General features: G+C 41.0%; 1 protein-coding gene across 1 annotated transcript in view; it reads left to right on the forward strand.

Moving 5' to 3' along the window:
- The window catches only part of megf10 (multiple EGF-like-domains 10), a 74,657-nt gene that overhangs the window by 36,010 nt on the left and 23,120 nt on the right, over positions 1 to 15,527 (forward strand). The window contains exons 6-9 of the mRNA XM_079660178.1: positions 5,689 to 5,935; positions 6,358 to 6,478; positions 8,206 to 8,342; positions 15,081 to 15,293. Coding sequence (XP_079516304.1) covers positions 5,689 to 5,935; positions 6,358 to 6,478; positions 8,206 to 8,342; positions 15,081 to 15,293 — 718 coding nt within the window. The remainder of the gene's footprint in view (positions 1 to 5,688; positions 5,936 to 6,357; positions 6,479 to 8,205; positions 8,343 to 15,080; positions 15,294 to 15,527) is intronic.

Here is a 15,527-nt window from a genome sequence, read left to right on the forward strand (position 1 = left end):
TTGTGTTCACTGCCATGTTGAATAGGCTGATGAAAGAGGACATTCTGTTCTTCAGTGAGCGGATGAGAAGCCCCGAGCTCCTGGAGTTTGGCCTTTTCTTCCATCTAGGTCAGGTTTCACAAAAGGTACCGGGATGGTAGATTTCAATTCAGGAGGCTTTTACATGTGCATCTTATTATCTTAAATCTCCTCCTACTCCTCCTGCTCTTTGTCCCCCATCCCTCCCCCCCTTTGGCCCTCACCACTGTTTTTGTCACACAGACTGCCTGAGGAAAAGGAAGTAGGATACGTACTTTTTTTTACTAGGTCAGAGTGAAGCAGGAGGAATAAAAGGAGCCTGTTAATCACTCGGGCAACTTCAGAAATGTGGCATGGTGGGAAATGGTGGTGTTGCTCTGCATGCTGGGCACACAAACACCAGGCTGGGTTTAGGTAGTAGAGGAGAGGACCCTGAACTCAGAGGAAACTCGTTGTTATTTCAACAGAAATGTCATTTTTATGGCACTATTTGTATAAAAAATGTGACCAAAAATGTAATTGGAAGAAAAAAGTTCCATTAAGTTTCAATAACTAGTTTTTTCTGCTTCAAATATAACGTGGCCTTGGAACATAAGATCAAAGCTCCTCACCATGGGGCTTTTAAAATTGGTAAAGATAGCATGCATAATGGTGGGGTCTTCCTGAAAATAAATAGAAAAGGGAATGTAATTTAAAACACATTTCCTGCATTCCTATACCATCTCTAACCTCTTGGATATAGTTAAGAAACAATACTGTTATTATCATTGTGTTTTGGTAAAACAGCGCCCCCACCATATCATTACTAACTGTTCAGGTAGAGAGTGGTACTGCAGCATGGGAGACGGACAGTCTTTCAAATAAAAAATATTAATAAAATCACAAATTCTGTTAGAAGTAGAAGAGGGAAAAGCTGCTAATATCAGGAAGAAACCACAGTAACGGTAGAAAGGGCTGTGTTGCATTAAAAGTGCTGTTAAAAAAGTGTGTCACTGTTTCCCAGAATGCTTTTACCTTCTGGCATTTTCCTGTTAATAAGAAACACTACGGAGGAATTTTATCTGCATATTGGGGTCAGTATTAAGAGCAGTAATGTCATTTTTATGGTTCCAAAGCGGCTGCGTTGCCGTCTGGATGTTGGACGAACCAAAAGTAACCAAAGTCTGATCTTGTGAACCAGAGTTTTGCAGATTTCTACTGAACTGCTGATCCAAATAACTTCACACGCAGTATTGCACTCCTTCAGGTCCTAAGCATCACACTTGCTGAGCAAAAAGAAGAACAGTCCGAGGGTTAGCTGAAGCTATCCTTTAATGTTAATGAACTGCTAAACCGTTAGCTACAGCGCTACAGTAATAAACACACTGTAAGTTAGAGAGTCCTTATCTAAACCTTCAATTGTTGGCTTCCTTCCTCGTAGGAAATCTCACTTTCCCCTGAACTGTATATAGACTTTCATCGAGCAGAGTTCCATAATGAAAGGTCTGGCAGTCACTGTAAAACTCTCTGACTCCCTTCTCTCTTTTGCCCCCACACACATCAGCAGGCCCTGAGTGGCCAGTGGCAAGATATGACGTGACAAGATGAAAGGAATCTAAAACTAAACATGTGGTCCAACACCAGGTTTACCAGTTCACTGCGGCTGCACATGCTGAGGCTTCTAGAGAAAGCTGTGATTGGAAAAGTCCAGACCCAAGAGAGAGCTGGTGTAAATAAGGCGGGTCCTGATTAGGGCTGAAAGCCGATAGCCAAAGGTTAACGAGGAGGCTTCAGGTCGTAGAACTAACCTATAATTGAGAGTGATTGAGTCGCTGGATGTTTGTACAATCAGATGGTTTTAACCTCAGCGATGAAGAGATAGCTTGGGTTTCAGAGTCTAAGTTGGTTCAGGCTAATAATGGATTAACGTGTAAACAATATGAGTTGGAGTGTGACCATGTGACAAGAAGAAAATCGAGCAATACTAGAATAGAGTCACGTAGATTGCCATTTCATTCAAACTGATCAAGAACACTAAGTCAAGTTTGTAAAATAACTGCATGAGCATTGCCTGATGGTTTAAGGGAAACATATTACTGTTTCACTTCAACAAGACAGAAAGGAATAAGAAGTCTACAGGGACCAATAATTAGTTATCAATAAGTCAAAACGTGTACATACAACCTAGGAAAGCACCTTTTGTCCCTTTTTTAAAATATAGCATGTATTACACCATCATCAAGGTTCAAGGTTCTTTATTGTCAAACTAACATAGCTACAGAGTAATTCTGTCGTTGAAAATCTTAGGTCACAGGCTTCTCCAACAATGCAACACAATTAGGGATGTCCCGATCACCTTTTTTTGTTCCCGATCCGATTCCGATCATTTGATTTTGACAATTTGCCGATACCGATTTTTCCCGATCCGATCTTTATGCAATGCATTAAGAAAAAAAAGCATTCAAGTTGTCCCTTAAAGTTATTTTTTTATTTAAATTTGATATTCTATTCAACATGGATATAGCTTCTTTCTTTCACAGCAGCATTGGATCAGTTCAGTTGTGCAGCATTGGATCAAAACAAAATAATGCTTATCAGTACTCGTTAGCTTACTGCTACAATTAGACACTGCGCCCTGCCCACTCTGTTGCCAGATTTGAGAGAAATAAGCAACCAGGTCTATGAAAACAAGCCCGAAAGAAGCAACACATACATGATGTTCTGTAATTTGAAACCAAAACTAAGGCCTCAGGATGACTTTAAGACTTGAACATGGTCATTTTTGTTTTGTAACATTGAATACAAAATTTAAAATTCTCCCGATTCCGATCTTTTGAAAATCACGTGATCGGCTCCGATCCCCGATCACGTGATCGGATCGGGACATCTCTAAACACAATAATACAGATAATGTTTTTGCAAGATTGTCAACGGCATTACCTCACCTCCTCTTAGAAAGTTTATTAACATACGCACAACTGCAACTAGGGTAACAAGAGGTGCAGCGAGAGGAGATTGCATTATTCCACTCAGAAAAAGTTCTTTCAGTCAGTCTTCATTTTCTGTTAAAGCTGCTCAGCGATGGAACTCAATCCCACCTCCAATCAGAGACCAGACCATATTCACTTTATTTAAATCAAAGCTCAAAATATGGTTAGTGGGGAATCAGCTCTGCCAACACTGACCCAATCTTCTGCTCCTTACAACCCACTGCCTGTGTATTTATGTATTTATTTAAGTATCCCAGTAATGTCTGTTGCATGTTTTAAATGCATTGTATTTACTTGTTTAAAATGAAATGTGTTTTAGGTTGACTTTTTTAAAATCTGTCCAGGGACTACAGATGAAAAATAGCCTCTTGGATAACTCTGGCACATTTACCGAATTAATGTGCACTGTCCCTGTTGAATAAATAAATAAAAAAATAAAGCAAATATACAATATTAAAAGTAATACAAAAAGAAAAAAAAAAAAATTTAAAGTGAGAAAAAAAAGTGGAATAGTGCAACACGAGTCTATATACAAGTTACTGGAATGATATAATAGATAATAGATAAATAATTACTAAGCAGCAGATGAATGTTATGAAATGGTTTCAGCAGTTCAGTTGTTTAGCAGTCTTATTGCCTGTGGGATGAATCTGTCTCTGTGTCTCGTGGTTTTTGTCCGGATGCTGCGGTAACGCCTGTCAGACGGCAGCAGACTGAACAGTTTGTGGCTGGGGTGATGGGGGTCTTTGATAATCCTGAGGGCTTTCTTCCTGAGCCGCTGGGAGTAAAGGTCGTCCATGGATGGCAGCTCCGTCCTGGTGATGTTCTCTGCAGTTTTCACCCCCCTCTGTAAAGCCTTACGGTTGAAATTGAGCATTTAAAAAAATATATATATATATTTTATTTCTCTGAATGTATTTAAGGCACTTCTAAATGACATGCTTTCTGACACTCTGGGTATTTGTAAATGTTGAATATGTAAATATGATATCCTCTGTTGTATGTTTGTATGTTGTTTTTATGTTTCATGTGGAACCAAATGATGCAGGTCTCCCTTGTAAATGAGATCGATGAACTCAAGGCACCAATCTGTCTAAATAAAGGTTTGAAATGAAATGAAATGAGGGCGGTGCAGCTGCCGCACCAGGCCGTGATGCAGCCAGTCAGGATGCTCTCTATGTAGAAGTTGCAGAGTATCCTGGAGTCCAATCATCATACTTCAAACATTCACAGTTTCTAATGGAAGCCGATCCAACACAGTGTTTGACCCACTTTGTGATCAGGGTTGTGCTTTTATCAGTGGTTAAAAAATGATTAAAAAAGCCAGTGAGCAGGATGATACCAGAACATGTGACTGGTCGGTCGGTCGAATAATCGATTTTGATCATGGTCAGTTTCTGGCAACCCTAGTAGACACCATGGAAGATGATAATAACAGACTCTCACATTATCCTCTGTCTGCCAGCTCATAGAGTCCTATTGTCCTACCATTTCTGACATTTTCAGGATCAAAAATGGCAATATTGTTACTCTCTGTCGGCTGATTTTGATATATTTTGGGTCGATTCTGAAGATTTAGGGGACTATTTGGACAGGCTGCTTATTTATTTAAAAAAATAATTGTCCACAGGAGAGGTAATCATTTTCATCTTGTGCTTTCTTTATCCAATGGTCCCAACACTACTCATGGTTGTCAAAATCAGCGCACTGGGAATACAAATATGGCAAAACTTTCTGGTTGAATCTGAAATTTTTGATCCTGAAGATGTCAGAAAATTGATTCAACATCCTCAGAACATCTACAAAATAGTGTGCTGTGTGGGTCACTCAAGCATCCCCCGTCTCTCTGCCAATCACAGAGCTGCACAGTAATGCTGGTCGGTGTGCGGGCCTGCGGTTGGGCGAGTAGAGGCTGGAGAGTGTGTGACGTTGACCCTGCTGTGTTGTATGTGAGTTAGTGAGTGAAGGACTTGAGTGACGTTGAACCTGCGACCCGTAACCTCTGACCTATGAACCTGTATTTGTATGCTACCAAAGGAGCTATTAGACCTAAGAACTTGAGGCCTGTTTCAGACTCCTATTGTGAAATTTTACAATATGTAAGTTAGCATCCGGCAGTTTCTGAATGCTGGCGACCCGTATAATACATTTGTAACATCACACTTTGGTTTACCCAACATTTCTGCGTTCACTATGCTGGCAACTACAACTAATATGTAAAAGCCCTCCCGATGCTTGGAAACTATCGTAGGAATCTATCACAAGTCTCATTTAATTCACAGATTAGTTGTATCAGTACGGCTGTCATTAGCTTGTATATTTGTTCTTTTCTACTCCTTTTGTTTGAATATATTTAAAAGGCGCAAATGGTAATCAACGGGGTTTCTGGGTTGCTTGGCTTTCAGGCAGAGCAAAAATACTTGCTTATTAATCTATTGAGTTATTTTACATTTGAATTATAATGCCCTGAAAAGTCAGGAATGTAATGTTGTCCATGCGTCCTCTGAGTCTTGCCCTCAAGCCTATCAAGTGTGGGCGAACACTGAATATACTGTAGGCCAAAACCCAGAAGAACTTGACACTGATTTAGTGTGGAATTTCCAACACAGAAACCAAACAAAGGAAATGACAAACTGGTGTCGAGATGGCCTTCATTTGACACATAATAAACTCAATCTTTCTTCTCTTCTCGTCCCTTCAGCGTGTGACAGTGTCCACTGGGGGCCTCACTGCAGTAACAGATGTCAGTGTCAGAACGCGGCTCTGTGTAACCCCATCACCGGAGCCTGCATCTGCCTCCCGGGGTTCAGAGGGTGGCGCTGCGAGGCCCCGTGTGAGACGGGCTCCTACGGGAACGGGTGCCAACAGAAATGCCAGTGCCAGAACGGAGCCGCCTGTCACCACGTCACCGGGGAGTGCAAGTGCTCACCGGGATACACCGGAGCTTTGTAAGTCCTGTGTGTGTGTGTGTGTGTGTGTGTGTGTGTGTGTGTGTGTGTGTGTGTGTGTGTGTGTGTGTGTGTGTGTGTGTGTGTGTGTGTGTGTGTGTGTGTGTGTGTGTGTGTGTGTGTGTGTGTGTGTGTGTGTGTGTGTGTGTGTGTGTGTGTGTGTGTGTGTGTGTGTGTGTGTGTGTGTGTGTGTGTGTGTGTGTGTGTGTGTGTGTGTGTGGGGGTTACCTTAAAGGTTTCCAGACTGTTTCAGAAGTGGGAAGTAGTGGAGTACAAATACTTTGTTACCGTACTTAAGTACATTTTTAGTATATTTAAACACGAGTATCTGTACTTCTACTTGAGTAAAGGATGTGTGTACTTTTGCCATCTCTGGCAAGTTTTCTGATTGTTGTAACATCTCCAATCCTCTTTCTCCCCAGCTGTGAAGACCTGTGTCCTCCAGGTAAACACGGGCAGCAGTGTGAGGAGAGGTGTCCGTGTCAGAATGGAGGAGTGTGTCATCATGTGACCGGAGAGTGCTCCTGTCCTGCAGGGTGGATGGTAAGACCACAACATGTTCATACTACCAATTATCTTTTTGAGAGTGTGAAGGCAGGGGCACAATACATTCAGTACACGATGACCGAAAAACAATAAGACTGAATAACATTACATTACATTTAGGTGTCTTTTTTCACCCAAATTGACTTCTAATAAGTGTAGGAACCAAAATGCTTATTTAGCCTGAGGCAATTATTTGGACACAGAGGGTGAGCTGGCTCGGACATTTTCTTTTGACCGTTTGGTCCTCTTTTCTTTTTTTTTCACTTACATTTTTATTGACATTTTTATAAACATACAAAACCACATATAGTTCAGTATACACTTGAATTAGAAACCCATTGAAGAAGAAAAAATAAAATACAAATAATAATCAAAACAAGCAAACAGTGACATGGAAGCTTTCTATCCTATTTTAATGCAACATCATGGTCTGGTTCCAACTCTCAATTTGTGGTGTCGTTCATTTTTCTTTTATATTCAACCCATGTTTCCCATTTGGACTCAAATTTCCCTTCCTGGACCCTCAATATGTGTGTGAATCTCTCCATATCAAATATTTCCTGTACTCCTCCCAGCCATTGCTCCTTTGTAGGTGGATCTGCTTTGTACCATGCTCTGGTAATTGTTTTCTTGCTTGCAGCCAGCAGCACCTTAATCAGGTATCTGTCCCCACCCTGTGTGTTTTCCTGCACCAGATTCCCCAAGTATAACATCAGGCCGGTCTTAGGAACCTCATAAGCTAATATCCCCTTCAATCGTTTGGTCCTCTTTAAGTTATGGTTTGTTTATTTGAGTGATTAAACATCGTTAAGCTATAACTTCAGTACGGACTGTTTTAATTGAAACGCCTGTTCAATGGGAGTTTTGTCGCTACATTAAATGCAATCTGTTCAGAACAGCTAACTACATTAGCTTCAAATACGCCAAACCTTTTTCAATGTTACTTCTAAGCATGATTTAGATGGTGCACACGACCTGGGGGATCCTCACACATGCTATCCTCCGCTAACATGTCAGCGTGAGCAGAACCAGAGCGCAGGCATTCATGATTAGAGGGGAGGAAGAGAGCAGCTCCTTTGACAGATTTGATAAAGTTAAAAGGCTCACAGCGGCTGGAGGAGGCAAAGTATCAAAGTCTCTTAAAATCACTATCTTGAGGTCATGCTGGAAGGAGCTCTGAATTCTTGTCAAGAGTAAGTTGAAGACTAGAGAACAGACGAACTGTATCACTGATTAGGAAAATGATAGAAATGTATAGTACAACTGCCGGATGCTAACTTACAAGTTGCCCAATTAGCATACATTGCATTTTGGGGGCTATTGAGGATGCCGAGTCTATTCCTGACCTTTTCAGGACATAAAAATGCCCATTTCTACCAGAAAGTGGCCATATTTGTAGTCTCAATTGGTAGATTTTGACTACCATGAGTTGTGTCGCGACCGTTGAATACAGAGAGCACAAGATAACAATTATTGTCTCTACTGTGGACAATTTTTCTTAAAAGAAATAGGCAATCTGTCCAATCCAAATGTTCCAGAGACCCCTCAATCTTCCAAATCGACCCAAAATGAAGTTCTGAAGTGAAGTTAAAGACTAGGGAACAGAGGAACTGTATCCCCGATTAGGAGAATGAGGTCATGCTCACACACATCAGCAGTAAGAAGAACATAAAGGCATGCATTGAGAGAACTTGATCAACAGTGTACGTGTTTTCTGTGTGCAGGGAACAGTGTGTGGACAGCCATGTCCAGAGGGGAGATTTGGACAGAACTGTTCCCAGGAATGTCAGTGTCACAACAACGGCTTCTGTGTGTTGTCCACGGGACAGTGTGTGTGCAGTGCGGGATACACAGGAGAGAGGTAAGAGAGATGTCAAAAGTCCACACATCCTTTCCTCAAGTAGAAGTACAGATACTCGTGTTTAAAAATACTCTGGTAAAAGCAGAAGTACTGACTAAACTTCTTTCCTCAAGTAAAAGTAAAGAGGCTTTGAAATGTACTTCAGTAAAAAGTACCCATAACTAGCAGCTGTTTTAAAGAGTACCTGACCTCCCTTTATATTAATAGAACAATAATGTCATTGTTAGCTAATGAATGTTTCCATGCTGAACAACGGCAACATGACAACGTTTCCATTGGTCCCTCTTCTTTAGAGAAGACCAGGAAATGATGGATACACGGATCGTGTTCAAATCAATAGGCACGCAATGACTCTAAATAATAATGATCACGCCACACACATTCAGACTAAAGGAACCAGCCTGTTTGGAAAATGAGAGAAGTAGAAAGTACAGGTATTTGGGTTCAACATGTAAGAAGTAGAAAGTACAGGTATTTGGGTTCAACATGTAAGAAGTCGAAAGCACAGGTATTTGTGTTCAAAATGTAAGAAAAGTAAAAAGTCGTCTGTAAAATAAGTAGTGGAGTAAAGTACTGATACCAGAGAAATGTACAGTAACGAAGTATTTGTACTCCACTACTTCCCACCTCTGCAGGTAAGAGACTTTACAGTAATGTCAGTAAACAGCCGTTTGTTAGCTTCAAAGCACTGGATGAATACCATCATAAACATTTTTGCATTATTTACAGGCTGTTATTGTAAATGTTGGTGAACGGATTGACCGAGAGCCACACATATGCATAAAATATGAAACATAAAAGTAGACATAAATTACAGTTTACAAAATATACATCCAGTACCAGTAAGAGTATTTAAAGTGTAGCATGGATAAAGTAGTGTGATTTGGAGTCTCTGTTCCCATTCTCACAGCCATAAATACATGTTTCATATATAGATGCTTTTTAGTGCATTCATGTGGTGTTTCATAGCAGCGAATGCTATTTTTCACAAAATTTAAATAGCTCATCCCCATTTAATTGAATGGTATTTGTAGAGGCTAACAAAAGAAATAAAATAGAAAAACGTAATTTAAAGGCCCCATGTCATGGCCATTTCTACTGATCATAATTCCATTGTTGAGGTCTACTAAAATACATTTCTAAACTCACATTGGTTTCTCATACAGCATCTCTATCTAGTATGTGTATTCACTCTCTTTCCTAAACGGCTTGTTGGAGCTCCCCCCAGAAATGTCGAGGCTGCACATGTGTAGACTCCGCGGTCTTAAAATCCCCACAATGCTTTGCGCACGGACCAATGTAAGGCGGGGCCTCTCATATGACGCACAGCTGCACATCTGCTCGCCTGTTCCACTCTTCGTTTTCCGAACGCCAGGAAGTATTCTTGCCTCGCTTCTGAAGCAAGTGACTCGGAAGACATGTGCTACCAAGCAAGCATCCTAGACATTGAGAAACACCCTATATGTCAAATATACACCATGAAGGGTTGATTACAGCTAACAAAATATAAAAAATAAAAATGATGAAACAAGGCAAGGCAAGTTTATTTATAGAGCACCTTTCAACACGAGGCAATTCAAAGTGCTTTAAAGTGTTAAGAAACATATTATAAAATGGCGTTTAAAAACACTAATTTAAAAGCAAAGATATTAAAACATGAATAACAAAGGTACAGGTCAGGACCTCGACACGAACTAATGAACCCAAATGCACGACCCAGAGACAAGGGCTGCGTCTCACTCCGGTTATTTTTCATTTCCTCGCTCCTCAGTCCTCTGTATCACCGGAAGTTGATTTGTCTGCGCCATCTTGAGTACCGTCCCAGTGGCCTTATTTGTGCCAGAGGACCGAGGATCGAGGAGCGATAATCGAGGAACTACCAGACCATCTTCTGGTGAAATCCTCAGACACTCGCCCCGCCCCCTTACTGTGTATCGCTCACTGATTGGACGATGCAGCGCATGCACTGATCTGGCTGCTGTCAGACGATCAGCTGTGCGGCGTCATCACAAACGGACGTCGCTTCACGTGACGCTCCGGAGGAAAGGAAGTCCCATTGCTTCTCGTGGTTTCCTTGTGTCTCTCCTTGCTTCCCTGGTGGGAGGGACTAGTCGAAGGGAAACGACGCAAGTGAGGGACGCAAGGGATCCATTTAACGGAAGTGAGATGCAGCTAAAGTCTTTAATGTGATAAAAAAAAAAATGTTTTCACAAATTAGGTAATGCCTCTTAACAGAGTAGGTGGTGGAAATAACAAAAGGCGCTCACAAGGAGCAAAAAAAACTAAAAGTAACAAAAAGTGGACTTAATAAAAACTTAAGCCAACAAAATAACAAAACCTGACATGAGTGAAAAGCGGTCCTTTCAGAGCTGAGGCTTGGCACGACCACTCGGGGAAACAAACAAGACGAACTTACACAGGACAGGGCGGGGCGGACGCTGATGATGGCGGGAAAAACACACAGGGGGAGGAAGAAACAGGGCCTGGAATGAAAGACAAGAGGTAAATACAAAATAAAACAGGAAATGACAAAATACATAACTAACACATTTGACGAGACACAACAGTACATGACAGTGCAGTGTGAGATACACACATCTGAAATGTTTAGCTCTGACTCTCAATCATTGCTCACTTTGAGCAGAAATAGTTTTCTATGACCTCACTTTCTTTCTACTTTCTTTTTTAACTTCTTTCGAGTGTTTCATTCTAAACGAACCCCACTTTCAAACAGACTCATTTCTCACAAACACAACGACCTTGTTGTCCTCACTGGACCTGATTAGGATAATGTTTAACAGTGGAAAGTGAATCCAAAGTGAAATCCTGTGCGTCTGCTTAACTCTTCCACATCCTGGAGAGAGAGAAACCAGAACCAGGAAGCCAGTCGGTGTTTTTACAGACAATCTGAGCCGAGCGCCACGCAGGGATTACAGCCCGTATAATTAACAATATCAGAGAGCACACACCATATACTTAGCAGACCAGTGACGGACAGGAATAGCCCTTCCACTGCCCTCTCATGAGTAAATACTGGTTTAAGGGGGAGTTGAACGTCACAGAGAAGCACCAACACTGCTCAGAACTGGGCCACACCCAGAACCGCTGAACCGGGGGATTATCTGTCAGCGCTTTACAAGAATGTGGATGTTAAAATATCTGAAATAACTACACTAACTGTCAAGTGGAGCTTTTAGCCAGCATTTTGAAACCAGGAAATGTTGAGTAACGTGAACGTTTTATGATAGAAATGTGTAGGAAGGGTCACCAGGACATAGAAACTGCTGGATGCTAACTTGTATATGTTGGGCAATTTGCACAATTAGGATAAATTGCCTTATAGTCTATATGTAAAGAATAGTTTTAAAAAAGGGCTTGGACGATTCGGACAGTTTTGGAGTTGTTTTGAGGGTTATTGAGGATGCTGAGTCCAGTTTTTACCCAAAAGTGGCCATATTTGTGCGCTCTGTGGGCTGATTTTGACTACCAATAGTAGTGTTGCGACCATTGGATACAGAGAGCACAAGATGAAAATGGTTGCTTCTACTGTGGACCATTTTTGTCCAAATGAATAGGCAATCTGTCCAATCCAAATTATCCAGTCCTCTAAATCTTCAAAATCGACCCAAAATTAATCAAAATCAGTGCAAAGGTCGTACAAAGATAAATTAAACTGCCATTTGTGATACTGAAATAGTCAGATACGGACACAGCATCCTCGATTACCACCAATGGAAACATACAAACTGAGAGTGAGAGGAAATATTTTTGATAGTAAATGGAAGTAAAACACAATTAGGTTCATGTTTGAGCTACATCCATCTGCTTTAAATGATGGAATGGAAGCATTTCCAGGTCTTTACGCGTCTTAACACATTATTTAGTAAAATAAGATTTAATATAAGGCTTTTCTTATTTAAAAGAAAACATCTTAAGGTTTTGGACAGACAAAACACACGTAATTGGATGATTATTACTTTGGACTTTCCATATCTATTTACCTTTTCAGAGCATTTCATTTTCCAACCCAGCTTGATTTGGTGGTAAGTGTTTACTGAAACCAGGGCAGAGGTAATGAAGCCCCTCTGAAATCATTCATAAACAAGTGGTCTGCTTTTGCTGAGCTGCTGAAGCTCTGAGCTCCAGACTGTGATTCAGCCGAGGAACCAGCAAAGGATGACTGGATACTGGAACAAGAAAGCAGCGGAGAAGTAACGGGGCAGAAGCCCTCCTTTTTACGCAGCGGTCCAGACATAGACATCAAACGTCAAAAACATATTCAGTGTGCAGTTCCTTTGGCATTAGGGCAGGGATATCTAGACACTTTCCAAGGTTTGACATAATGAATTGTGCTACTTTTAAAGCAAGCAACGATGTTTTCAAATCTGTAATCAAAGAGGTCCGCAAAAACACTATCGACCAATCAGATTGCTTGATTTGACTTGTCAGTTTTATAAATATATTTGCATTTCTTCCGTTACGAAACAAACTTACAAAGCATAAGATGGAAACATTTAAGATTGACTTCGACCTGGGTCTTACTATGGAGGAGTGGATTTAGCAGTGCCTATCTCCAGAAAAAAAAAAGCACCTAACGACGACATGCAGAGCTACGTGAAGAGCATAGACCAACTGGAAAAGTACCACCATTCAAAAGCTTTCTGATGCGGGTCTTGAAACAAAGCAGAGAAATGATGACCGTTAGTGGCCACAGGTGCGAAGCTCTCTCCAGAGCTACTTGAATCCGAATCTAGGGGACCGGATAAAGTGGAGCAATATTCTCGCCACGCCAAGCAACAGCCTAGAACAACCTCAACCTTTACAAGTAACCACGTAAGCTATGCTACTGATGCTGGACAGGTTTTCAGTGGGTGCACAATAAACAGCAACATACACATTAATGTAAATAAACAACCAAATAATGGATCAACGGTCTCTGTCTAATATGTTCGCTAGCTGTTAGTGTTGTTGCATAGCAACCACCTCGCACTATGTTTTGTGCAGAAGGCAACGGAGGGACTATTTTATTTTGAACATCATTATTTACTAATAAAAACTATTTAAATTAGAGTGTGTATTTTTCTTTCATATTGCCACACTTGGTAACCGTTTTTAGCTCACTTCAGGCCGTGATATATTCTCATTATATCACAGCTATTCCTTAAACATATCGTGTTTGGCATTAGTTCAATTCCTCCAAAGTAAATCAACTTTTTTTTTAACTGAAATGACTCCCTTGTTTTGCTTTTAATGCGTCAAATGATAATCGTTCACAATACATAACATTTTCTCTTAGTAAAACTGAAACTGAACTCTAGATAGATTAAAGGTAATTTTTTAATATCAGGGTGTCCGCGGGGTCTTAAAAAGTATTACAAATTGATAAATCAATTTAGCGAAAGTTAAGGCTATTAAAAAGTATTAAACAGCACTTTCCAAGGTTTTACATTTTGTAGCTTGTTTTCAATAAGTATATAAATTGTCCAAAGAGGTTGTATTCTACAGTGTGTCTGAATGTAATCATTGCGTAGGTGTGTAGTGTGATTCTGTGTAGTTTATTTATGGCATCCCGTTGGATTTGACGTCATCTGAACAGGACATCGCACGCTCTCTGCTTGATAGCGCGCGAAGGTCCGTTTACGCCGGTTGTTAAACAACATCGTTATGGGGAAATGCAAGTTAGCGTCCAAATGGTTGGAAGATAAGGAGGAAGGACAATCAATACTGTATATAGTCAATGTGAGGTAAAGTGTGTCGCCAAGGTAACCGGTTAGAACTCCAAGTGGAGATGAGGTCTTAACATGTATGGAAAGGGTCTTAAAAAAGGTCTTACATCTGACTTCAGGATTCTTGCATATACCCTGAGTAATGGCAAAGAAATCTCATTGAAACATATTTGAGCATTTCTGCTGCAGGGTGTCACCATCCGTGCAATAAAGTAGTGCTCTTTCTTTAAAGGAAACCTCTAAATAAATGACTTGAATAAATAAGAGTTGCTCAAAGACATACAGTAAGTAGTAAATGTTGTAAAGCTTCCTGTTGCTAGTATCTTACACGTTGCTGTTTTTAGGAGAACAATAGTCTGAAAATGCTTGAAACCGTTTGTGTGTGAAGTGGATGAAGATATGTCTCTATTACAAAAGAGAATAATCTAGGTATATATTTTGTGCGTTAACAATTAAAGAGGGGCTGTTGAAAGGCTGCAGTGACTATATTGTTCACCAGTCTTTTGAAAATAGCACACGGGATATTATAGTAGTATATTACTGTATTCAAGTGATTGGTCCGTGCTTTTATTTAGCTGACTTTAACAAACTGCATTATATTGCTCTTCAACTAACCACATTTTTACGTCCACAATCTGTCCTTCATCTTACAAAACTCATTGACCTTAAGCATTACAAGCAGATACTGTTTGTTATCATGAGGGTAAATCCAGGTGTCAATACCCCTGAAGCACATCTGACTGATATGAACTCAATATGTTCCATTACACAGAGAAATAACTCTAAAAACGTGTGTGTGTGTGTGTGTGTGTGTGTGTGTGTGTGTGTGTGTGTGTGTGTGTGTGTGTGTGTGTGTGTGTGTGTGTGTGTGTGTGTGTGTGTGTGTGTGTGTGTGTGTGTGTGTGTGTGTGTGTGTGTGTGTGTGTGTGTGTGTGTGTGTGTGTGTGTGTGTGTGTGTGTGTGTGTGTGTGTGTGTGTGTGTGTGTGTGTGTGTGTGTGTGTGTGTGTGTAGGTGCCAGGAGGAGTGTCCGGTTGGTACTTACGGTGCCGGCTGTGCGAAGACGTGTCAATGCCAGAACAACGGAAAGTGCTCCCACACCGACGGGATGTGTGTGTGTGAGCCCGGATACACAGGGGACACATGTGACGTCAGACTCTGTCCTGAGGGACACTACGGCCTGCAATGCAACAGGAAGTGCCCGTGCTACGCCCGCAACACACGCAGGTACATCACACACTGTCACATCCACAACACACACAGGTACATCACACACTGTTCATCCACAACACACACAGGTACATCACACACTGTTCATCCACAACACACACAGGTACATCACACACTGTTCATCCACAACACACACAGGTACATCAAACACTGTCACACCCACAACACACACAGGTACATCCACAACACACACAGGTACATCACACACTGTTCATCCTGCATTTAGTTGCT

This window comes from Notothenia rossii (assembly GCF_949606895.1).
Source record: "Notothenia rossii genome assembly, chromosome: 11".
Classification (NCBI taxonomy): Eukaryota; Metazoa; Chordata; class Actinopteri; order Perciformes; family Nototheniidae; genus Notothenia; species Notothenia rossii.